The sequence below is a fragment of the Opisthorchis viverrini genome (assembly GCF_000715545.1).
Source record: "Opisthorchis viverrini unplaced genomic scaffold opera_v5_2, whole genome shotgun sequence".
Classification (NCBI taxonomy): domain Eukaryota; kingdom Metazoa; phylum Platyhelminthes; class Trematoda; order Opisthorchiida; family Opisthorchiidae; genus Opisthorchis; species Opisthorchis viverrini.
This window is the reverse complement of record NW_008751658.1, coordinates 4952853-4977845: the sequence shown is the minus strand read 5'-3', so window position 1 is coordinate 4977845 and position 24993 is coordinate 4952853. Positions and strand designations below refer to the sequence as shown.

At 46.2% G+C, this 24993-nt stretch overlaps 2 protein-coding genes across 2 annotated transcripts in view; one reads left to right on the top strand and one right to left on the bottom strand.

The window, feature by feature from the left end:
* Window positions 1-226: 226 nt before the first annotated feature.
* T265_12501 (hypothetical protein) lies at window positions 227-16564 on the top strand (the record flags this gene model as incomplete). The annotated part of the gene is made up of 6 exons (XM_009164025.1): window positions 227-554; window positions 596-888; window positions 3838-3956; window positions 4970-5334; window positions 6330-6552; window positions 15955-16564. Coding segments are annotated over 5 exons (1107 nt in total), but the record flags the coding sequence as incomplete, so codon positions are not given.
* A 460-nt stretch (window positions 16565-17024) lies between these two features.
* T265_12500 (hypothetical protein) overlaps window positions 17025-24993 on the bottom strand; it is a gene marked incomplete at both ends in the record, with an annotated part of 174272 nt that continues 166303 nt past the window's right edge. Inside the window, 4 exons of the mRNA XM_009164024.1 lie at window positions 17025-17663; window positions 20347-20550; window positions 20644-20719; window positions 22984-23582. Of these exons, the coding sequence (XP_009162288.1) occupies window positions 17483-17663; window positions 20347-20550; window positions 20644-20719; window positions 22984-23582 (1060 nt within the window). The remainder of the gene's footprint in view (window positions 17664-20346; window positions 20551-20643; window positions 20720-22983; window positions 23583-24993) is intronic.

Below are 24993 nucleotides of genomic sequence, written 5' to 3'. Positions count from 1 at the left end.
AACCTTTCGCTCTGCTCGGAAATAAAATTCTGAAGCTCAGAGCACACACTTTAATCAGGCAATTTTTTTTATCATTTTGGGTAGGTTGTCCACGCTCCATCTAGTACCAAGTTCAAAGCATAATTAAGTGCCTTTTAATCTATCCGTCGTACTGTCGAGTATACTGCGTCACGCTGAAAATTCGAAGAGCAGTGCTACACCATTTTTTCGCCTGTGCCTTTCAGGCGAACGACAGCCGCTGAACGACAAGAACATAATTGAGATACTTGGGCGAAGGCCTGTGTATCAATCCGTGAAGCAAGGTCACAGCTGTGATGACAAACCAATCACCGGACTGAGTTTCCTGCCATCCACCGCCCGAGAGATTAGAGTCCATTGCTTACTTGCGGCAACGATGAAGTCCACGCGGCCAGTGTTTTCCGTTGTGAAGGCGGTAATCCTAGGCCCTCCAGGTTCTGGAAAGGGTACTATTTCAAAGAGGATAACGAAGGACTTTCCTTTGGACTGCATTAGCTCCGGTGATCTCCTTCGGGCACATGTGGCTGATAATTCCAGTATGTCAGCCAGGATCCTCTCTGGTTCAACTTACTTTCAGTGATTGGTGTTGCGGCCTCAAAGTATATGTCAAAAGGACAACTTGTGCCTGACGACTTGGTCACAAAAATGATGCTTCAAGAGTGCGCTAGATATCGCGACTCAAACCTGTTGCTCGATGGTTTCCCCAGGACGGTTGAACAGGCAAAGGCATTAGACAAAGAGACTACAATTAATTGTGTGATTAACCTCGATGTCCCGTTCGATGAGATTATCAACCGTGTAAAATGTCGATGGGTTCATCTCCCTAGTGGTAGAATTTATAACACTGAATTCAACCCACCCAAAATTCCGGTGAGTTAATCTAGATTTCACGAGTTCGTCTTCGTTGTTTTGTCAATCCGTGCTTCACTAGGAAGACTCGTTGTATCCTTTTGTCACCGGGTGCAGCTTAGTCTGTTCGCCACTGGGGTTCGAGTATGTGCGCCCCAGGTGCTCATGCAACTGTCCATTTTGGTGCATTGATCTGGGTAACCCGTATACCTATCATTAGTACCCTTTTAGGATGAAGATTTCGTTTGATAAGTATGTCATACAGACCATCCGGATGGATTGTGTATAAGTGCATTGGGTTCACGAATCCCTTACAAACTGGTTGGATGCTTGCATGGAAAAATAATTTCACGTGCTCTCTCGTCGTTCTGCTCCACCAGATTCGAACTTCCTTTTTACGTTGTCTACTTCGCTATGCTAGTCCTTTCTTTCTTGTTGGTCTTCTAAGTACATCTCAAAAGTATGGTGCATGACCAACCTGGTCAGCTCATCACTTAGAGACCTAACCTTATCGTTGTGAAACTTTCTATGTCATTCAGTCCCATCTGGCGTTATTTGGGGTTGCGTTAACACAGAGCCTCGTCGGGCTATCCTATCTTGGCTTCTGCATCCTGGTAATATCCAAAGCATGTAAACCCATGAGCTTTACCTGACTTTATTCCACGTCAACGATAGCCTTTTGCCATAAGCCAGATCACATTATCCTGCGTACGATGGTGGAGAAGTTACTGCTTACGCTTCATACATCAGCATGTTCCTTCCACCTCTCTCCCTGTATTCACATGACCGTATTCTTTAGTCCAACAACTGTTATAGTGACTGTTCTTCGAGGAAGTCAAGAGCCTAGAGATCTCTAGGCTTTGGTAACCTGGCAGTATCCCAGCCCCCGTGCCTTCTTCGTGTGGCATGGAAGCTAGGCACCGAAAGGGTGCTACAGATGACCGATTTTTTCACCATTCATCCACTTTGACAGAAGTTACTCTACATTGGCGCAAACTATCGTACGCAACTATCGAAACAAACTCCCATTGCAATTGCGCCAGATGGTGCCCGTCTAGTAGCTCAGAAGCCGCTGTTGTTTGGCCTGCCAGGGTCGGTATCACCGAGCCGTATAGCAGAGACACTTGCGCTTGGCTGAATATCCGTTAACAACGGTCCCCCCACAGTCCGCTTCAAATTCAAAAAAAGACACCGAGTGACAGGGTCCATAACCGTAGATGCGTCGCGCCTTCTGAACTGATGTCTACGTGTGTCTGTCAGTTCGGCTCAGCTTATCAGCAACAAGCCATGTACCAAGGCTACGTCAGTTCGAACTGTACTTTTCGGTCCCCGTAAAATAGGAGAGCATGTGGGATGTAGCCAAACATTGGAGGTGACGGTATGAGTTATTCGTCCGGTAAACTGTAAGACTACCCATTGAAGGCGATAGCCTTGATACGTGAGCGCCACTGACCGTGATTGAGCCATGTCTGTCAGCGTCACTAACCATTGGTGAGTAGAGTTCCGAGGACTTCATCCAGGAAGGCGGGAGTCGTCGACGCAATTGAGTTTACCTATAAGTGTTTTCGTACTTCGTTGCTAGGTCCAACTCGGTCGCTTTTAGTCAACACAGTACTGGGCGAAAACAGCCCTGCGCGGAAGCCCGTTCCTCTTGTATGCGGAGTACAGGTCCTGACAGCATAACTCATGAGCCGAGTTTCTTTTTCATAGAACACTTGCACTCCTAGGAATCGCCATTGAACCCGACCAGTGCTTCAAAGCAGTGAACCATCAGTGGCAACACTGATGTTGCTGTCTTTGATGATGATGATGATGGTGATGACGATGATGATGATGATGATGATGGTGACGATGATGATGACGATGATGATGGTGGTGATGATGATGGACTGCTCGGATTGTTCACCGACCTTATGAGTATTATCATCACTGAAACACCTTTCTTTCTGACTCTCAGAAGTAAAACGGATTTTGATACCCTATCTCACTGCCGAGGCAAAAGGAATCTCTGAAGGTAGAGGTTTAAGCTAACTCCAGTCACAGGTAAGTATACTTCGTGGAAATGGCTACTCGGACAGACTTCCGAATGTGCGACAAAGCTGGGACCGCTCTTGGTGGGAAAGTAACCTATTTTTATCTGTCTTTTAAAATAAGGACGCTGCCCCTCAGCTCGTTGCCCACACCACACTGCGGCAAACCTTTCCGACCGATTTACTCATGTAACTTACGATAATGTGGGATGAAGTGGCTCAAGTGTTTAGAGCGCTAATTTACTGGCCGGAAGGTCCGTGGTTCGAAGCCGACCTCCGCCTCTCAGTTTCCCCTGTCTAGGCTTGGATAACCTGACAGTATCCCAGCCCTCGTGCTTCCCTCGGGTAGCATGGTAGCTAGGCACCGAAAGGGTGCCGCAGCTGAAAATTTTTTCTACGATTGCATAGCTAACGCCCATTAATTGTCGACCCACACTCAGTGCCTGGCAGTCAGTTTAACCTGCTTATGCACCCCAGATTCTATGGGGTATACGACATGGCGGTTGTGCAGGATAATGAGCCGGCGCAAGCCGTCTTGGATGACAACCAGCTCGTCGAAGTACAATATAGGCGCGGTGGTTGCCCATTTGACGGAAGCAAGTCATGTATTTACTTTTGACAGTGAATTCAGAATACCCTACCAAACGCCTCTATATCCATTCTACCATAGCTGAGGCGATTGAAATTCGATCACGCAATTCGTGTGTATGTAGTCACAAATCTGGTATACACGCTTTGGAAATTATGTATTCTGACTGCATGGCCGTTGGTCATACGTACTAGTCGACTGCAGCCTAAGAAGTTCCCATGGTTTGCTCAAACACTACTCTAACCTTGCTTTGCTTGCCTGTATTATTGAGATTTCATTTTGTGCGCTTGATTTGTATCGAGAAGAAAAGATCCCAATCTTCCCTTTTGCTTCCGTTGCTCATTGTCGCAGGGCCTAGATGACATTACCGGTGAACCACTGGTTCAACGCGAAGATGATCAACCGGAGACCGTGAGAGCACGTTTGGAAACTTACGGCCGCGTAATGAAACCCTTGTTTGATTACTACAAGTATGTGTTAGATGATTTTATTTGCATTCTTGTTAACTTCAGTAGTTTGAAGAGGTCAAACCCGTTACACGGTAGTTATTTTTAGTGACTCACACACCTTAATTCTTAATTGAACCGGCACATCTTGATAGATGATCTCCATCGTTACCAGATTTCAACATGTCAGTCTCGTTAAGCTATCTCAACCTATAATGCGAGATGGACCAAGTGGTTAGAGCGCGAATTTACTGACCGGAAGGTCCGTGGTTCGAACCCGACCTCTACCTCTCGACTTCCCCTGTCTAGGTTTGGGCAACCTGGCATTGTCCCAGCCCTCGTGCCTCCTTCGTGTGGCATGAAAGCTAGGCATCGAAAGGGTGCTACAGCTGAACGGTTTTTTTTATACTGCGAATCGTGCAACCGTTGCGTAGATGCCGTAGTGCCGTCACGAAGAGACTGGACCTTACCGTGGTGTGACGGTTTGCGCATCTCAGGGCTATACTGGGGAGTGTCCCCCGTACCAGAGAGCCTCTCATACCAGGCTGGCCAACGGTTAAAGGTCTGACAATCACATCTCCTGATCGGGGGGGGGGGGTTGGAACTTGTGACGGCTTGTTCCGTAGAAAGGGTAATGCATTTGCATTTCCCACCGAACACCGCCGCCTTGAGGTTAGGCTTTTGAGCCAAAGGCTTTGGTTGAAGACCCTAATCGTCCTCCTGTCAAGGTGTGGGCGCCCTGACAGTATCCCAGCCCACGTACAACCATGACACTTACAACTAACAATACTCTCATGCCAAGTCGGCCGTCGCGTGGTGCCATCAGCTGAGTCGAGTCGCCTTCTGCATACAACAGTGCGGGTAAGCAAAAACAGGCTAGCCCTGACACCTTTCTTTTCCACATACTTTTTCTTCTTCTCCCCACCCCAATAATAAGTCTCTCCTTGTAAGCCCAGCACTTAGGACTGATAACTCCGTTCGTCGTTCGTCGGTTTTGCACGTAACACCTGCTCGTCACATGGCGCCGACATTCTCAGGTATCTCCAAATCAATCTTCGACACCCAGTCCATCAGGCCGCCTTCAATGTCCGCACTCTGAAGCAAGCAGGACAACGAACTGCTCTTGCACTCACACTGGACTCGCTCGGCTTTGATGTGTGCTCGTCTCAGAAACGAGGATTCAAGATGCAAGCACTGTTTGGGCTAACCGCTCCTTCAGTCTCCACTCCCTTTTGGCTGCGCAACTCTGACAATCCAGAGGCTGCAGTGGCGGAATGTACGGAGATTGGTATCGTCTTAAGTCACCGGGCGGAACTGTCCTTGTTTGACTGTATACCTGTTGATAGTCGCATCTGTGCGGATCGTCTGGTTCATCTCACAAGCGGGAAGCTGATCCCTGTCTGTTTGTCGTGTCCGCTTACGCCCCAACTGACTGTAGCTCCGACGCCATCAAAGACAGGTCTTACGACGGCCTGAATGCCCTGCTGCGGCAAGCTAAAAGCTCGGATATCGCTGTGGTTGCCGGAGATAAGAATGCACAAGTGGACAGGCTTAGCGTATCTGAGACTCAGTTAGGAGGTCGATATGGATTGGTCTCGGTACATACGGACAATGGTGGACGATTGCTTCAGCTGCGTGCTGGTCACAGGCCGTTTTTATGCAGTACTAACTTCCGAAATAGCTGAAGTCGTCTGGCCAAATAGTGTCCAACGGCATACCGGCCATAAACTCAAATCGATCACGTTGCCGTTAGCTACCGATGGTGTGGATCACTAAACGGCTGTCGGTCGTTTTGGAACACTTTCATGGATTCCGACCACACGCTCTTCTGGAGTCGCTTCCCCCTTCGTTTTCTTGAGTCGTGTAAGGCCTGGACAAATCGCTTGGCAACTGAGAGACTAGCAGATCCGGATGTTAGACGAACTTACCAGAATCATCTTCTAGTCTCTTCCAAATGCTCCACCATCAGATGTGAACGCATACTGGGACGAGTTGCCACCTCTTTGCATTGTGGCACTTTTCCTGTGGCACTGCACCATAAGGCGCACGCAAGCACCGGATATCAGACCGAACGGTGGCACTGTTTAAATCTCGGGGAAATATCTCAACCGGTCTCGAACATCCTGTACGAAGAATTATCAGACGTCAAGTGAAATCAAGCGTGCGGGCCGACCGTGAAGTTTGGTGGACACAAACAGCCAAATAAATAGAAGAGGTCCAGAAAGTCGGTAATGCCAGAAGAGTATTCCAGTTGATCCGTGCCACCGGCCCCCGGAAACCACCTGTAAGTGAAACCATCAATCATCAGAATAGAACGACCATCTCGAATAAAGAAGAACGCCTCGACTGAATACTTCGGACATTAACTGTCGTGGCCAGCAGCTGGCACTCATCTAGAGCCCACAGTTGAAGTAGAACCCTGGACGGTGAATGTAGAACCACCTACGGCCTCGGAGGTTTACGACTGCATATGTTCTCTCAAGCGCCACCGAGCTCCTGGTCCGGATGACTTCCCACCCGCACTGTTCAAAGACGGGGGTGAAGTCCTCAGTCAGCTCTTGTTCGATCTGCTTGCTTGCATTTGGGAAACGGACCCTGTCCCAGACAAGTGGAGAGCATGGTAACCACGGGGGGTCAGCTTCACCCTGGTCATAACAAGACTGTTGGCGTCAGTTGTGCTTCATCGCCTTACACTGGCTCGTGAGACACTGACTCGAGAGCAACAAGTGGGATTCCGGTCTGGTAAGGGTTGTGTTGACCAAATCTTCACATCCCGTCAGGTGCTAGAACAATGCCGTACGTATAAGCGACCCACAATCCTAGTATTTCTGGATTTTCAAGGCGCATTCGACTCGGTTGATCGGTCTGTTCTTAACACACTTGTCCACCAAAGAAGTTTGTGAGCATAATGCGTTCTTTGTGTTCTCTCCCTCTCTCTTCCTCAACTTCCCCTGTCTAGGCTGGGCTGGCAGTATCCCAGCCTTCGTGTTTCCTTCAGGTGGCATGGCAGCTAGGCACCGGAAGGGTGTTACAGTTAAACGATTATCAGACTTCTGGAGAGCTCTCCAGAAGCTTCCGTACACAAAGCGGTGTCTGTCAGGGATGCCCACTCCATTTTTTAACTTCGTGATTGATGGGATAATGAGACAAACGCTGAGAGGACTCCAAAACCCTGGTGTTCAAATAGCCTGTGAAAAAAACCTTTTCACTCTTGAGTTCGCAGACGGCATCATTGAAGAGGAGAAAAAGGCGCAGGTGTTCTTGGATGAACTAACCTTTGGTATGCACTTTTCACCCACAAAGTGTAACATCATGCTCGTGAACGTGCAGTCACTGTACGCGCCACTTAAAATCCAGGGAGAGGTGTTGGAAGTTGTGAGTCACTGTACCACTTAAAATCCAGGGAGAGGTGTTGGAAGTTGTGGGGCGTTTTACGTATCTTGAAAGTTGTATTAGTTCTGATTGTACTGTGACAGTTGAGGTCGATGCACGAGTCTGCAAGGCCGGGGTCGCGATTGCTAACTTGGGACACCTATGCCCTTTTTTGTGGTTTTTTTCCTGAATCTCAAGGGATGTGTGTATCAAGCTACAGTGTGGGCTTTTGTTGCATGGCTGTGAGACTTGGCCTGCTCGAACTGCGGAACTGAGGCATCTTCAGGTGTTCGACAATCGTTGTCTCAGAACCATAGCTCGTGTGGTTTGGTCTCGGCGTGTCCGTAACGGGGCAACTAGAAAGCGAGTTTTCGGTTGTGCAGCGGGTACTTCCATTGAAGAATCTGTCCAGCACCAGAAGTTGTGTTGGTTGGGACATGTGTGGCGTATGCCGAACCATCATTTGCGTGCCCCACTCAGAGTGGCGTAAGCAGAGAGGTGGCCATTCCTTGACCTGGCAGAGGGGTATGAAGGAGATTACGAAACGTTCGGACGCTGTCGGTGCTGCTCGCCTTCCAGGATGGAGAATGCGTGATCCCCACTGCGCCCTGTTGGAGCTACCATAAGATCTGGCTGCTAACCGATGTCAGTGGCGTTCTTGTTGTCAGTTTCTATCCAGATTGCATGAGTGAATGTCTGGAAGTGTAGGCACTTCTGAATGGTCGCAATAAGGTAGCACTAAGTCTCTTCCTTGTCCACCTTTATTTTTTTCTTTACAACGACGCTTTCAAATGCGGCAGTGAATTATCGGTGTTGAACACTGATGTTATGCTGTCCATGATGATGATGAGGCGCAGATGCCTTATTAGAAATGAGCATGAATGAACCGCGGTCCTGAACGACACTGAAACCTGTATTCTTCAGAGTCGTTTATGGATGCTGTACCAGAATACCCTGCGCTAATCGAGGAACGACTCGTCTCGGAGTCATAGTTCGCACTCCACCGTATCCCTTCAATGTGTCTTCAAAACGACGTCCTTAGTAAGTACTTAAATGTCCCAAAAAATCGTATAAATTCACATGAACAATGAAAGAGCTAAAGGTGCGAATCTTTATATCACTTGTAGACAAAGTCTGATCACCCTTGTGCACACCTCAGATCACAGATGGTGTTCATACACCACGCTAGCTGTTGGAATTTAAATCTCCGCCCATCCTTCATGAGATATGCGAAACTAGTGATTCTTCTCAAGAATGTATATGCATATATTTGTGAGGAACGGTCTGGTGAGCAACGTTTGTACATTAAAGCTAATGCATTAATACTATGAATTCCCCGTATGAAGATCACCCTTGTCGTTCACAAAATCTATAGCTGCAGTAAAGGAAACACCGTCGGAAAGCCAGCACTTTACAAACCGGAGCTGGAACCAGGGACTTTCGTTTGGGTCACAACTTGTGTGCGATTCCATTCATATTATCCCCAGTATTGGCCTTCCGTCCAGTGAGGAGGCTATCTAAAGCTATGTTAATTCAACACAACTGATATAAACGCTTGCAAGTGACAGTTAAACTTATGAGTATGCTGCGGCATCATCAGGCAATATTTTAGTTCAAGGTCCTATTTTGTAACGATCACCAGAGGCTGAAGTCATGGCCATGTGAGTTTAGCTGTTCACTTCTTGTGAGTGCAGTCGTTAAGAGAGGTCATTCTGTTTGTCTGTTGAGGCGTATTTTTGTGGCAAACTTTCTTCCATAAGCAATCACATCAGAAGATATCTCTTCCGGTTGACCTTTCGAAATAGTGCCTCAATAGGGAGGACCAATTCACAGTTGTGTTTCTTCAAAGCGATAGAACTTTGCAGGAAGTGATATCTGGTGGATCTGTTCAAATGGCCTTTGAGAAGAACATAACAACGTTGTTCCCCCTTCAAAGACCACGTGCCGAAACTCACCAAAGGTTATCTCTCCTCTAGAAAGGACCTAGTCATTCGAAAATCTCACAAGCGGAAAACCCTAAGTGACCTCATCTGAAAGGTTGTCTTAATGGAAGGGGAAATTGTAGTATTTGTGTCGTGCAGGTTAAAATCATCATAAGAGATCTCCAATCGATTTGAGGAACGATATTGTCTCCGTTTTGGTGTAAGAGCACAAAAAGCCTCGCACACGAAGTTCGCCTCTGGGCCCTTGAATAGCGCCATGGGAACATTGAAAGTAGTTGGGGACTGGCGAGGAGTTCTCAAAAAGATTCTGATTTCAAAAATAATTTATGGGACAGAACTAGAGTGGTTTCCCTTGGGTGGTGGGTTGAGGTCGATGCACGAGTCTGCAAGGCCGGGGTCGCGATTGCTAACTTGGGACACCTATGCCCTTTTTTGTGGTTTTTTTCCTGAATCTCAAGGGATGTGTGTATCAAGCTACAGTGTGGGCTTTTGTTGCATGGCTGTGAGACTTGGCCTGCTCGAACTGCGGAACTGAGGCATCTTCAGGTGTTCGACAATCGTTGTCTCAGAACCATAGCTCGTGTGGTTTGGTCTCGGCGTGTCCGTAACGGGGCAACTAGAAAGCGAGTTTTCGGTTGTGCAGCGGGTACTTCCATTGAAGAATCTGTCCAGCACCAGAAGTTGTGTTGGTTGGGACATGTGTGGCGTATGCCGAACCATCATTTGCGTGCCCCACTCAGAGTGGCGTAAGCAGAGAGGTGGCCATTCCTTGACCTGGCAGAGGGGTATGAAGGAGATTACGAAACGTTCGGACGCTGTCGGTGCTGCTCGCCTTCCAGGATGGAGAATGCGTGATCCCCACTGCGCCCTGTTGGAGCTACCATAAGATCTGGCTGCTAACCGATGTCAGTGGCGTTCTTGTTGTCAGTTTCTATCCAGATTGCATGAGTGAATGTCTGGAAGTGTAGGCACTTCTGAATGGTCGCAATAAGGTAGCACTAAGTCTCTTCCTTGTCCACCTTTATTTTTTTCTTTACAACGACGCTTTCAAATGCGGCAGTGAATTATCGGTGTTGAACACTGATGTTATGCTGTCCATGATGATGATGAGGCGCAGATGCCTTATTAGAAATGAGCATGAATGAACCGCGGTCCTGAACGACACTGAAACCTGTATTCTTCAGAGTCGTTTATGGATGCTGTACCAGAATACCCTGCGCTAATCGAGGAACGACTCGTCTCGGAGTCATAGTTCGCACTCCACCGTATCCCTTCAATGTGTCTTCAAAACGACGTCCTTAGTAAGTACTTAAATGTCCCAAAAAATCGTATAAATTCACATGAACAATGAAAGAGCTAAAGGTGCGAATCTTTATATCACTTGTAGACAAAGTCTGATCACCCTTGTGCACACCTCAGATCACAGATGGTGTTCATACACCACGCTAGCTGTTGGAATTTAAATCTCCGCCCATCCTTCATGAGATATGCGAAACTAGTGATTCTTCTCAAGAATGTATATGCATATATTTGTGAGGAACGGTCTGGTGAGCAACGTTTGTACATTAAAGCTAATGCATTAATACTATGAATTCCCCGTATGAAGATCACCCTTGTCGTTCACAAAATCTATAGCTGCAGTAAAGGAAACACCGTCGGAAAGCCAGCACTTTACAAACCGGAGCTGGAACCAGGGACTTTCGTTTGGGTCACAACTTGTGTGCGATTCCATTCATATTATCCCCAGTATTGGCCTTCCGTCCAGTGAGGAGGCTATCTAAAGCTATGTTAATTCAACACAACTGATATAAACGCTTGCAAGTGACAGTTAAACTTATGAGTATGCTGCGGCATCATCAGGCAATATTTTAGTTCAAGGTCCTATTTTGTAACGATCACCAGAGGCTGAAGTCATGGCCATGTGAGTTTAGCTGTTCACTTCTTGTGAGTGCAGTCGTTAAGAGAGGTCATTCTGTTTGTCTGTTGAGGCGTATTTTTGTGGCAAACTTTCTTCCATAAGCAATCACATCAGAAGATATCTCTTCCGGTTGACCTTTCGAAATAGTGCCTCAATAGGGAGGACCAATTCACAGTTGTGTTTCTTCAAAGCGATAGAACTTTGCAGGAAGTGATATCTGGTGGATCTGTTCAAATGGCCTTTGAGAAGAACATAACAACGTTGTTCCCCCTTCAAAGACCACGTGCCGAAACTCACCAAAGGTTATCTCTCCTCTAGAAAGGACCTAGTCATTCGAAAATCTCACAAGCGGAAAACCCTAAGTGACCTCATCTGAAAGGTTGTCTTAATGGAAGGGGAAATTGTAGTATTTGTGTCGTGCAGGTTAAAATCATCATAAGAGATCTCCAATCGATTTGAGGAACGATATTGTCTCCGTTTTGGTGTAAGAGCACAAAAAGCCTCGCACACGAAGTTCGCCTCTGGGCCCTTGAATAGCGCCATGGGAACATTGAAAGTAGTTGGGGACTGGCGAGGAGTTCTCAAAAAGATTCTGATTTCAAAAATAATTTATGGGACAGAACTAGAGTGGTTTCCCTTGGGTGGTGGGTCTTTTAGGGGGAACGATTACCGTCTTGGATATTTGTAATGAACTACCAGCTAGTTTAGTTTATCAGAATGGCGGTTTGACTTGTCACGCCCATAACTTCCAGGCGGGTGCTATTGCTTTATTCCACATGACACTCCCCACGTATCTTTGCTTGCTCGAATGAATCTGTGGATCGTAGCTCTCAATTGTATGTGAATACGCTTTTTGTTGCCAGAGGACTTCTGCTGTTACCATAGCACATTTGTCAGTGGGTCTCTTATTGCGTGCAGCCAGGCTTTTAGTTTGTTGATCCGAGTTGATCCTTGACAAGACCCTCATAGTTGCACAGTTTCCCAATATAGTGAGCAGTAGTCAATAATGGCCGACCCGATTCGCAATGAGTTGGCACCACTTTCTCCGATAATGAACAAAGTTTAGAGACCTCCACAAATACACTCATTTGTACACCAGTGTGGTTTCGACGGCAGACTCAGCTGAATCCGTCGTTATGATATTCCTTATGTGGCACATTCAGTTAAAGAATGTCATGAAAAACAGATTCAGCTGAGTCTACCGTTAGAACCGAATCGGTGTGCAAATGAACGTGATTCATCGTCATCACTCATCATGGACAGCATAACATCAATGTTCAACACTGATGCTTCGCTTCTCTACAGCCACAATTTATTTGAAAGCCTTGTGGTGAAGGAAAGAATAAGGGTGAATAGGAAAGGGACTTAGTGTTACCTTACTACAATCATTCAGAGGTGCCTACACTTCCAGACACTCATTCAGGCAATCCGGATAGAAACTGACAACGAGAATGCTACTGACATCGATTGGCAGTCATATCTTGCAGTGTCTCCATCCAGGCGCAATGGGGGTCACGCGGTCCGCATTCTGGAAGGCGAGTAGCACTGATAGCCCCCGGAAGTTTCATGATTTCTTTCGTACCCCTCTGCCAGGTCAAGGGTTGGCCACCTCTCCGCTTCCACCACTCTGAATTGGGCAAGGAAAACAGCAATCTCTTCGATAAACGATGGTTCTACATACGCAATAATTGACCTAACCAACGCAGCTTCTGGTACTGGACACTTCAATGGAGGTTCCTGTTTCACAACCGAAAACTTGTTTTCTAATTACGTGGTTACGGATTCGCTAACACCAAACCACATCAGCTATGGTTTTGAGATAACGATTGTCGAACATCTGAAGACGTCTCAGTTCCGCTATTCGAGCAGGCCAGGTCTCACAGCCATGCAACAAAACAGCTCGCACTGTAGCCTGATACATGTCCCTTTATATTCAGGGCCTTGACGCCATAGATTTCTCAAATTATACACGTGACCCGATCCTTGCATATTCGTGCATTGACCTCATCTGTCATAATACAATCAGAATCAATACAACTTCCAAGGTACTTAAAACGCCTTACAGCTTCGAGTGCCTCCCCCTGGATTTTAGTGACTGCATGTCCAGGATCATGATCTTACACTTTGTGGGTGCAAGGTGCATACCAAACAACCGGATGACTTTGGTTAGTTCACCCAAAAACATCTGCACTTTCTTCTCTTCGAAGTCGAGAACGATGTCATCTGCATGTTCCAAATCGACAAGGTTTTCTTCACAGGCTATTTGAACACCGTGGTTTTTAATGGTCTTCCGGCGTGGGGACTTCACCTTTCTGATGTGCTCCATGAAGTACCCATGGACTGTCGGAGAGAGCAACGTTGTGAGTAGTCTCCTTAAAGTAGTTTTATTGTCTTTACTTTGGCATATCCAAACATACCTACGGATAGGAATTCTGACTCACATTTGATAGGGTGATGTGCTTTTGCAGAAATAGTCTCTATCCCTACATAATGCTATCGGGTTTGTTCAGCAAAGCTACCTTTGGCAATTTCTGGTGGAGTCCTGATGTACTTTGGAATTCCAATGTTACCAACTCTCCGAATCCCTGTTTCAGAATCATTGAACTCGATGTCAGCATCACTCAGAGTAGGAATACATAGTTGAATATTCAAGGTGCAAATTCATTTCCTTTCTTGACATTTAGTATCAGGCAACGCATGTGATCATAGGACGAACTGATGATGTTCTGAAGAGGGCAATCTTCCATCGGAGGGATCGCGCACTAAATCATGCCTTTTATGTAGTGATGTCATGTATTTCCCGAAGGGGTCTGTTGAGTAAACTAAATAATAATAAATGAATAGTCGTTCAGCTGTAACACTCTTTTGGTGCCTAGCTGCCATGCCTCCCGAGGGAAGCACGAGACCTAGGATACTACCAGGTTTTCCAAGCCTAAACAGGGGAAGTCGAGAGGCAGATGTTGCCAAACGAACCGCAGAGGGGACTATCAGCGGGTATTCAATCAAACAGAGACGCTTCCGTTCGGTCGCTCAATACAATACCCACCCCAGCATATTCAGATTCAGCGGTCTCTGCATCACCAGAGGTGCGCAGCCGGCACGTGGAAGAGAACGAGGGGGCAGTCGGTTCGGTCACAGTACTTGCGTCCTGCATCCTTGTTTCTGACAGAACATAGATCAATGTATAGGGAATCCGGCGTACTTGCAAGAGCCACCTGTTGACCCGCTTGCTTCAGTGTGCGAACAATGAAGGCAGCTAAGCAGACAGGCTTTCGGGGTTTGAGAAGTGTGAACTGAACTCGCATGTACAGAAGCTGCAGCTAAGTGTGATCTAGGGCGAGCAAAACGGTCAGTCTTAGTGCTGGGACCTACGGAGAAAGTGTTCGAATTAGGGTGGGGGAAGGGTGGAAGAGAGAATGTGTGAAAATGTAAGGTGGGAGGCGTCAGTAGTAGCATGTTTTCGCTTACCCCCTCTTGTGTGCAGCAAGTAAGGCGACCCGGTTGATGGCACCACGCGACAGCCGCTGTGGCATGAGAGTTTGCTGTAAATGTCACGGTTGAATAGCATTCATGATTACCGTTCTTTGCCCCGTTTAAACAAGATGATTAAATATCTCAACCAAAAACAAGTCGGCAGTTCGATGTTTCCAACTAACCCGTCCGTTTTTGTTTCGGACTGGATTGCCAAGCATACATAATTGTATAACCCATTGACTGTGAGTTGCACGCCAGGCGTATGACAAAATGGTGTCAAAGCTGCAGGTCTATACCTCGGTATACGCTGTTTCGATGCTACCTGTGAATTAGTGACGGCTATATATTGGGCGAGATGGCGCAGTGATTAGAGCGCGAATTTACTGACCGGAAGGTCCGTGGTTCGAATCCTACCTCTGCCTCTCGACTTCCCCTGTCTAGGCTTGGGCAACTTGGAAGTGTCCCAGCCCTTGTGCTCCCCTCTGGTGGCATGGCAGTTAGGCACCGAAAGGGTGCTACAGCTGTTTTTAACGGGTTATGAAGCGACTGCACTCATTGTGTGGATAGATTGTCCGAAGCATGATAAGCAGTTAGGCCCGAAAGGGTGCTACAGCTGTTTTTAACGGGTTATGAAGCGACTGCACTCATTGTGTGGATAGATTGTCCGAAGCATGATAACCTATGTAAAAATGAGCAAATTCAAATGACCGCTGTTTCAATCGTCTGCGAGAGTGTACTGGCATCAGTATTTTGTGTTGAATTGACGGCAAATTGTTGTGAACGGCTGGAGATGCGCTAAACCAACCAGAGTCACTCATCAGCCCGTACGACACTTGTTTTTGCTTTTCCCCCAGGCTACCATTTGTGTAGTCTCCAGTAGCTAATGAAGATCGATGCTCCCATGTGACCGCATGATATACAGTTTACCGAGAATCTATTCATCAGGCACAGAGTTGTGAAAAAGAATGCTACCTGTATGGCGGCACCAGGTTTTCGGTTGCTTTGTCATCTGATGAATTACCGATATTGAGCATATTTTAGCATAACACAACCGAACACGATCACATCATCTGGAGACTTCTTGTCGCTGGTCATCCTCGGCCTTTCATTCATCTTTACTGTACACTGCTTTTTCGTGATAACCGAGTTTCCTTTGTATTCATTGCAACAGAGGTGGCCCTACCATATCCACTGCTTAGGATCTCTCTTGCAGACAGTTAAGGTGCTCCAAGTTCTACCTTTCATGACTGTACCGCAACAAGCCTTATTAGATTCATTTGATTTATTTCTATGCCATTTGTTTTCCACTCCATAGGTCGCGGAATTTACTACACAGTTTCAGGGGTCGCTACTCCAATGAGTTGTGGCCATTGGTTCACAAGGCCTTCTCACAGTATCTGAAGCCACTTCAATACACGGAATACAAGTAGGGACAAACAAACAGTCATCATATGCATCACTTTACCGGTTTTTATCTCGATTGCTCTATCCCTGTTGTTTCTAAACGCATTTAGGCTAACTGTTTCGATTTCGGTTCAGACATGATATTCCTCCTTCCGCACATTCCTGCCCCATAGTGTGACCAGAGATAAAATGACTTGTGCACATTAAAGACTGTGACTGTTTCACAAGCTTTCTTTTGATTTGATTCGATCAATGGTATTAGTAACATTTTATCGGATGATTTAGGACTGGTCAGTCGCCCCTCAAAGAGATATTCTCGCTACGTTCTTTATAGTTCCTCACGGATTTTTATGGTACGTAATAATTCACGGCCACCTGTTTGCTTATGCTTGTTTCGTGGTCTTCGCTAACCATACGATGTCCTTGATTCCCCAACCTATTGGACTTTCCGGGATTTTATACGCACGTGTCTTCCGTTTGTCGGAGAAGTTGTTTTCCATCCCCATCAGACGAGACTAGACCTTACCATGCTGTGGTGTTTTGTGTACCTCCGTGACACACTGAGCTGGGGTTGTCCGTGCGAAACTCGCAGGGCCTCAATCTAGGTTGGTTTATCGTTATAGATGTGACCAATATAGTCTCCTGGTTCAGGGTTCGAACATATATAACGACTAGAAAAATGTAACGCACTGGCGTTTCTCGCCAAACACCACTTCCTTTGGTCGAGGACCTTAGTCGTCCAGATTTGGACATTGTATCAGTATCCCAATCCGCGTACAGCCACGATCCCCACAATTAAAAGTGCTTATACTGCAATGAATCACTGGTGCGCTGATGGTGTTTGATTCTCCAGATTGATGTGGCTCCGACTGATAGAATCGTGATTTCGACAAGTTTATTATGGAGTATCTCAGTCGCTCTATATTCTCAAGTCGAACCTCACTTGATCCTTGTAGGTTGTAGGTGGATTTGGTCCCACTCATTGAATCGTCATTTTTATTTACTAAACATACAGCGTTCAATCTATGCAGCAGGTTAGGTGTTTATCGGTAAAACTTACACAAGGGAATGGAAACACAACTGGACGGGCATAGTTGGGTTGGTTTTGCATTTGGTTGGGAAAAGCTGAGGGAATAAAGGTTGTTTGTCTCTTGTTTTTTTCGGAGATTACTGGCATGGAAAAATGACTGTTTCCTGACCAAACGACTTTCCGGTTAAATCACAGTGGCTTGCAGAAACGTGGGTAACGCCAGCGTTCGCCGCTGAGTTTTGATCTGCAAGTTGGGGTACGAAATCGTTTAGTCGAAAGGTGGTTTGAATTTTGTTATTCAAATTATATTGAGGCTTTCCTCGATCGAATTAGGTCCGCGAGGGTGAGAAGGAGTCGGTGGCTCGAAAACACGCTCTAAGGAACGGGAGAGGGGTGAATGTTCGGCGCCTTATGGTAGCTGGATATCGCTAGCGTCGGCGCTTGGACGGCTTCGAAGAGGATCAGTGTGCCGAAGTCGGTAGGCGTTTAGCTGGCTGATGGGAATAGGTGTTCGGGTCAGTCTTTGTACGTTCTCCGTACTGATGTCGAACCAACGAGATTCCAGCCAAAAGTCAATGTGTCCACGTTTTCTGAAATAAAATATGGGGGAAAATGAGCATTTTTAGCTGTTGCTTCTCGCGCTCAAGTCCTCGACGTTCATGTCGGTAGGTACACTTATTTATTTTGTGGTCGACGGCTAGTTTGTCAAGAAAACTTAAACCGTTGTAACGCTTAAGACCTAGGAGTAAGTCATTTATAAGGCCTATGTTTAGACTTCATCCCGATGTTTCGGTCGTTCTCGTGTGGAACTGAGCAATCTGGTGACGTTTGTGAATCGTTAATCGGCTGGCTGCCGGAAATGAGTTGGAGTCATGAAATTTTCCTACCGAAAAAAGTAACCAGACTGCACTGAAAAACGCCTGTCGTGCGGGCCTTTATTAGACTCTCTTGGTTCTCTCAGTCCGTATTCACTTTACAACATGTCGGTTAGCGCATTCGGTCCCTGAATGCATGACTCATTTAATCCGTGCCAAACCCAGAAACAGCATTTTGCATGCTCAGGTCACACGAAACGTCAAAAGGTCAATCCACACCAAACGCGAAGAAAAGCACACTCCAGAGGATGCATCGTCCTTCGTTCCTAGTCAATAAAAGACGATGTTCTCGCGTATCTAGTTTAGATGTTACTGGGTGTCGAATTCTAGTTTTACTGATAAGTTAAGGGTGCTCGGGAAGAGTTGAATAACCCAGATATTGCCTTAGTATTTTCTGTGTCTAGATACTCGGTAATGAACACTGTCAACCGGACATTTTTGGTCCCAGTGTTCCTTGCCAAATATTTAAAAAAACAGAACCACTGTTTTCAATCCCTCCATTGTATTACGGATTTTATCCCTGCCTTTTCATCTCAGTTCACTTTAGTTGGTACGTTAGTTCCAGCTGCAACAGTTTTGATCATCGGAGGTTGGGAAAGCAGCAGAGATATAGTCAGGTTTTAGAGATGGATCGATCTAACAGCTTGAAGAAGGTGCGCATCTACTCCCGTTTTTTATCCGGGTGGTGTGTGGACGACTCTAACAATCGAATATTTGTTGACCGTGATAAACCAAGGTATTTTATGTTGAATTTTTATTTTTCTGATTTCCTTTCATAGGAAAATTAAGGGCGTGTATAAGTGTAGTATCCGAGCGTTGTGTACAAGTGTCTGGTATGGTCGATCATTTTCTCCTCTAACAGAAATGATAATTTCAACCATAGCGAATATAGCGAGCCTGTTGTGGTTTCCTTCTCGATAAAACAAGTATCGAGTTGAGTGGCGCCCTTTGAAATCGCATATTTCGTTGCTTGCCAGGGGTTGGTGCATGCTTCGTAGGAGACTACGAAACCCCACTCTTGCCTTTACAAAGCGATTTTTCCCTAACCAGCTAAATTGTTGAATGGCATCTTGAAAATCTGCCGTAACTTGCTTTCGGAAACCTCTTAACTAGTTTATCCCAGAGAATTGATTTTCATACATCCTTCGCAACATCAGTTATCAGAGATTTTATATGTAGTACTGATGGCGTGGGAGAAATACCTTGACACCTTGAATATCCATCAAAATGAACCAAAGGTAGCGTTAGGCTGAAGAATACCTCAGGGATTTCTTATTCATACCTCACGTTCATACCAAATGATTTGCAGACGAGTACTGTCACGCTGAGTTACTAAATTAGCCACGGACGTGCTATCGCAACTGGACAAGAAATACTACTGAAGCAATGTTCCAAGACCGTACACAGCCCATATCTCAAACCAATCAGCTAGAGCAGCTTTGTTGAAAGGGACTCTACGCTCTAACACGTACGAAGAAAGTCCATTAACCCCTGCACCCTAGAACACGAATAGCACTGATCAAGAAAGGAATCTTGCGCCTATCGTTTAAGGGCGACCACAATGCTAACCACATCAGATAAACCAAAGTCCGCTCCAAACTACTTTTCTAGCCGTTCGTTGTATCTGGTCTCTGCACCCAGAAGAATTTTTTCAGACGAAATTCAGGGGTATGCACCGCGCAGACCTGTCAATTCGCTCGCGATCGCACCAGAACGGGTAGAACGGATCGGTGCATTTCCCATTGAATTTTCCCAAGAGGTACCAAGACCCATGGAGTTGGCAGGTGACAGCCCACCATCAGTAGTTTCATTGGGGTCATCAATCACGCCATCTCCGAAACAGTCATCATCATCAAAGACAGCAACGTCAGTGTTGACACTGATGCTTCACTGCCGAAACAGGTCACACAATCGACCCTTCTGGAGCTCCCGTGGTTCTGTGCCCAACCTGTTTTGCAACATCTCGATTGCGATTAAGACGACAGCACATTTAGTTGAAGGAAATTGTAAGCGGGGGATTCAACTGAGTTTCCCGTTATTACCCACTTCGTTTGCTGATTAGCGTGTTTAGCAGTCTACGCGCAATTTCCTTCCAATTTGGGCATAAGCTTGACGGAAACTTGAGGAGTGTACTTACTTAATGAGTCCGAAGAAGGGTGAGATCGGCTGTGGGGCTTTCAGCAGCCTAACGAGTAGTGTTCCGTCTAGACAAAACCCGAAGTTGTTTGCTCTGTGAGGCGAACTTAATCACAGCGCAACAACTAACAGTGGCGATCTGCTTACTCTGGAACTACCTTCTGTCACAAGGCCTTGTGTGATCTTCAATATTTAGCGTATGTTACTCCACCTGCTGCCCATGAAGTACTGTTTTACGTTTGCACCTGGTAATAAAACTCACTTTGGTACAGGTTGTAAACAGTTATAGACAAATTTCTTGGCTGGCTTTGAAAACATGTGGAGTTTCTTGAAATCGATGTAGTGTGGCTTGTGTGGGTCACCCTGGTGACCAGTTGGCTTGGGCTTTTCTTCATCTGTTGTCGTCTCAGTCAAAATCTTGTAGGTTGCTTCCGCCAGTTTTGCGTCTGGGCAGTTGCCTGTCATCCTGTTTTGGAAAGAAGATAAACAGCTATCCTCATCATACGTGATAGTTATCGGCAGAATGGCATTGCGCAACAAATTATGGTTCCATACTTACAGTAAGTAGTTGAGCGCACCAATGCTCCACAGGTCCGAGAATACTGATAGGGGCTCTCCTTGGGACACTTCCGGTGCTAAAGAGCGAGGAGAACATCTGTATCAGATTCTGTTATCGACCGTATTCAAAATGAAATGGACACAAATTTACGGCATGATTAGCATAGGATAGATAGTAAACGCTCTATGTTCCTTAACGTTGTTTCTTAGAAAATAATGTTCGTGTGTAACTGCTGTAATCTTGTCGACAGAAATATGAAATGTTCGGTACAGTGGTTCTCAATCTCATTTCTGCCAATTCGGTCGTTTCTTATTTCACTATCCCGGAGTTTCATTTGACAGTTAAAAATGCTCTTGCAGAAGAGTCACGTACCCACATTTATCAAGTGACTGTATCTCATGCTCAGTGGTCCAGGGACGCACTGTTGTTATACTCACGGAACGTGCCATACTATTGCTGATTCTAACCCCTTCCTGTCGATCAAACCATCACTAAATCCACAAATACCGAATGATTAATATTAGACCCGACTGAACCATCTTATTTTAGTTTCGGTAATCAACCAGGTAACTCGTTGGGTACCAACTATTCTCATCCGGCCGGTCTAACCGGCCGAGCACTTCTCTTCAACTGAGAAAGACGCTCAGACAACAAACTGGGCCGATTCCGAAAGCAAGGGGGCAACTCACACTGAGTATTCGCATATTAGCTGAACTGTGTAAGCTGCTGGATAATGTTCGGTTCTGCTGAAAAAAAGAAACATCGTTGGTGCTGCTCCTAGTCGTTCAGCTGTAACACTCTTGCGGTGCCTAGCTGTCATGCCACCCGAGGATTGAGATACTACCATGCGGCTCAAGCCTAGGCAAGAGCGTTCGAATTGCGGGGGTTATTTTACAACAACAGACCTTTCGGTCGATAAGTTCGCGTCCTAACAACTGAATCATAGAGTTGGGTTGATGAAATATGGTACCTCAATAGACTGAGCACTGAAAAACAACATTATTCGAGGGAGATACGGTTACTTAGTTAGTTGCCAGAAGATATTCTATCGATATGACGTATGTAGCTGCCAGTCTGCGTTTGAGTTTCACTCTTGCCATCAAGCTCCATTTGAAAGAAAAACCGACCAGTCTTACTAGTGTTTTCCGTGCGGACGCATTCATGTGCTCTTGCATGATATCGCATGTCGAACATACAGGACAATTGTCAGAGAGAGTACGAGAACACAATCCGATCTCCCTGAATGGTGGTTTGAGGAAACAACTCAAATACGATTGCACCGAAACCGGCCACATCATTGGCGCCTCCTACGAGTGCCACTAAACAGATTTAGGTCGATAGGATTCAGACAATTGTCGATCGCAGAGGCCATCGACATCCGGCAGACCCGCAGATCTGTTCTCAATAGGAACTTACACGACCTTTGAAGTTGATTCGTCCCACGAGCAATTTCCCCTCGCAAACTGGCTCGACACTGATGTAATTCATTTGGCTCCGTGACCCATTGACCTTTGTTTCCCCTTCAATCTTTCTCACCTGCACCTATGATTTCGTCCAGCTATACACGTGACACCTATTGAGTATTACCTAAATTTTAGTGTATTAGCCACGAAGACCAATCACAGAAGACAAGCTTTGCCCGCTACCTCCAGTATCCTCATAGACAGCATAACGTCAGTGTTCAAAACTGGTGCTTCGCTCCCGCTACCTTCTCAACATGAATGAATGGCTTTGCCTAACGAGGTTTAGTGCTTAAGGAAGTTCATGTCTGAAGTTTTAGGCCACTGGCTGCATTAATTTGTCTAGTGGCAGCCGATCATATTTGACTACAGTCGGCCGTTGGGCAGTGCATTTTATGAAGGTCATTGTCAAGGATGATTGAAGGGGCTGGCACGATATAAAGAGAAAAGTCTTCTGCTAGTGTATGCAGTGGTTTTGTTGGCACTCCATTCAACGGTCGATTTCTGCCAGAGCTTGCAAGTGTTAAGAAACTGAAGTTGCGAAATGGATGCTTGAGTTCGTACACATTCGGAGAGAACTGTCATACTGTATATAGATTCCTACTTTATTGGTTCAACGATTTGAGTAGGATACGTTGACTGCGGCGACTCATTTAGCGAAGTCACACGATCTTCGTCTCTAGAGGCCGAGATTTTTGCGTGCAATGAGCTGTTTTGCCGAGGCTTTCACCTTGGTCATTCTCTTACATTTATTCAACAGTTTGATCTTTGTTTCTGCTAAACCTTTTACACTCACTATGTTTGCAGGGTCCTTGATGGACCGATAACATCTCACTGCGAATAATTAATTATTAAACACACTTGTTTACACCGAACTCACCTGTAAACTCCGGTTCCCCATTGATTTCCTCATTACTACCTCCAAATCCTGTAAGAACAATATCTGGTAGTGTAGAACTACGTCTTGCGGCCAAAATGTGTCTCGGAATAATCGCTCCATGGGGTCGTCCAAATAATTTGGAATAGAGCCAACGTAGTGCCATCAGCAGCTGTTGTGTCCATCGCATGATAGAAAATTCAGTATATTCTGTTCGGCTAACCAACACGTCGAATAATTGACCTCCGGGGATCCAGTATGAAACGCTCACCCCAATCGATGGTTTAACAGCATCGTTTGTCAACCAGGCTAATGATGCACCACAGGGCAACAAGTGTCTGGCAGCGGTGAACAAGTATGAGTTATCAATACCACTAAAGTAGTCATCGACAGAGGCAAACATCCCTCCACTGGATGTATTCAGTCCGGTCATAAGGATCGCTTCCTTTCGTGCCCTTTGTTCAGTACATTCATCATCGCCTGAAATTTCAGTGATTCGTAGGAATAGTCTTGGAGGCAGAATCAGCTGGTCTTGCGCAGCTTCTCCTCGATCGGTAAGCATTGGATTGGTTCTGGCGACCAGCATCTTGGAAAACTTACCACTATTCAGGGTAAGCACAAGAGAAATATTGGGGATGAAGGACAGTCAATATGGGGATTGAGTGGTATAAATGAAGGATTGTGTCAAGTGCACTCTCACCATTGCTACCGGCCTCTCTGAGAAAGGTCACCACCACTTGCTTTGGCAAGTAGTGATGTAAGTTCACCGAGGCGCATTCCTAGTGAGTCTAATATATTTCGCGAGGTATGGCCGACCGATTCCGCAAACTTAGCGCGGGAAAACGGGTGCCGATGGCTGTGTGCTTTGGGCAACCGCTCATGCATCGTCTTTTGGTCGTATGAATGCTACGTTTATATGACCAGGAAATCGTGGAAGTGAACCAATAGGCAACATTAAGGCAGCAACTATAGAGCGTTGCTAGGGATTTCGTAACGGTGTCATGTATGCCACTAACTTAACTAATACACTCGAATGCTTTTCAACCGGGAGAACAAATATACAAGCTATTTTCCTAAGTGGAGTTTGCGCCAATTGGGTATGAGGTACTGCAAGGATCGAAGTGTGTTCGAACGACACGACACCTGATTGAGAACTTCAATCAAGGAGACCGTATTCTTTTTCGAAAAAGTTCGGTGACAATCGGTAGATTTATTGCTGCGCAACGTTGCACTTGACACAAAAGCTTCATCAAACCAAGTGACTAAGTCCCGAGGTTGGGCATTCCCTTTACCTCCAAGGGGAAAGGGGTCTTCAACCACCGACAGCACCTGCTCAAACTGCTCGAAGAAGTGACGCGTGCCCCTTTGAAGCCGCATCAAAGAATGGATATCACGAGGAACTACCTGATACCAAAGCTGACATATTCGATGGTGCTCGGCCAAGTCCACAGGAACACGCTAAAAAGATTGGACAACTACATCAGGCAATATATTCGTGGCTGGCTACGTCTACCGAAGGACACCCCAATCAGCTACATCCAACGCCGGTAACAACATGGGGGACTTGGTATCCCAAGTCTGAGTACAACAATCCCGATGCAGCGGAAAACGCCTATGGAAAAGCTCCTTTCCTATCAGTGCCGAGTACTACGCAATGTGGTCAACGATTCCGCATTCGGCAAAATTGTTCGGGATCTCAGCCTTCCGATCCGAGTCCATGGAGCATGCGTAAACACCAAGGAGGAGTTGGTGGCTGCTTGGGGTGAAAGTCTGCACAACAGCGCTGACGGTCGCGGTTTACGAGAGTTGGTCACTTCGTTTCTCTCGAATCGATGGCTCGTATTCCCAGAACGAGTGTTTCCACGGATATTTATCCGGCGTATCCAGCTCCGATGCAACCTGCTTAGGAATTAGAAGCGCTCGGTATGGTCATGGTGGCCAGACGATCTTATGTCGTGGAAACTGTGGCCAACCGGAGAGTTCGGTGCATATTTTGCAATCCTGCTGGATCAC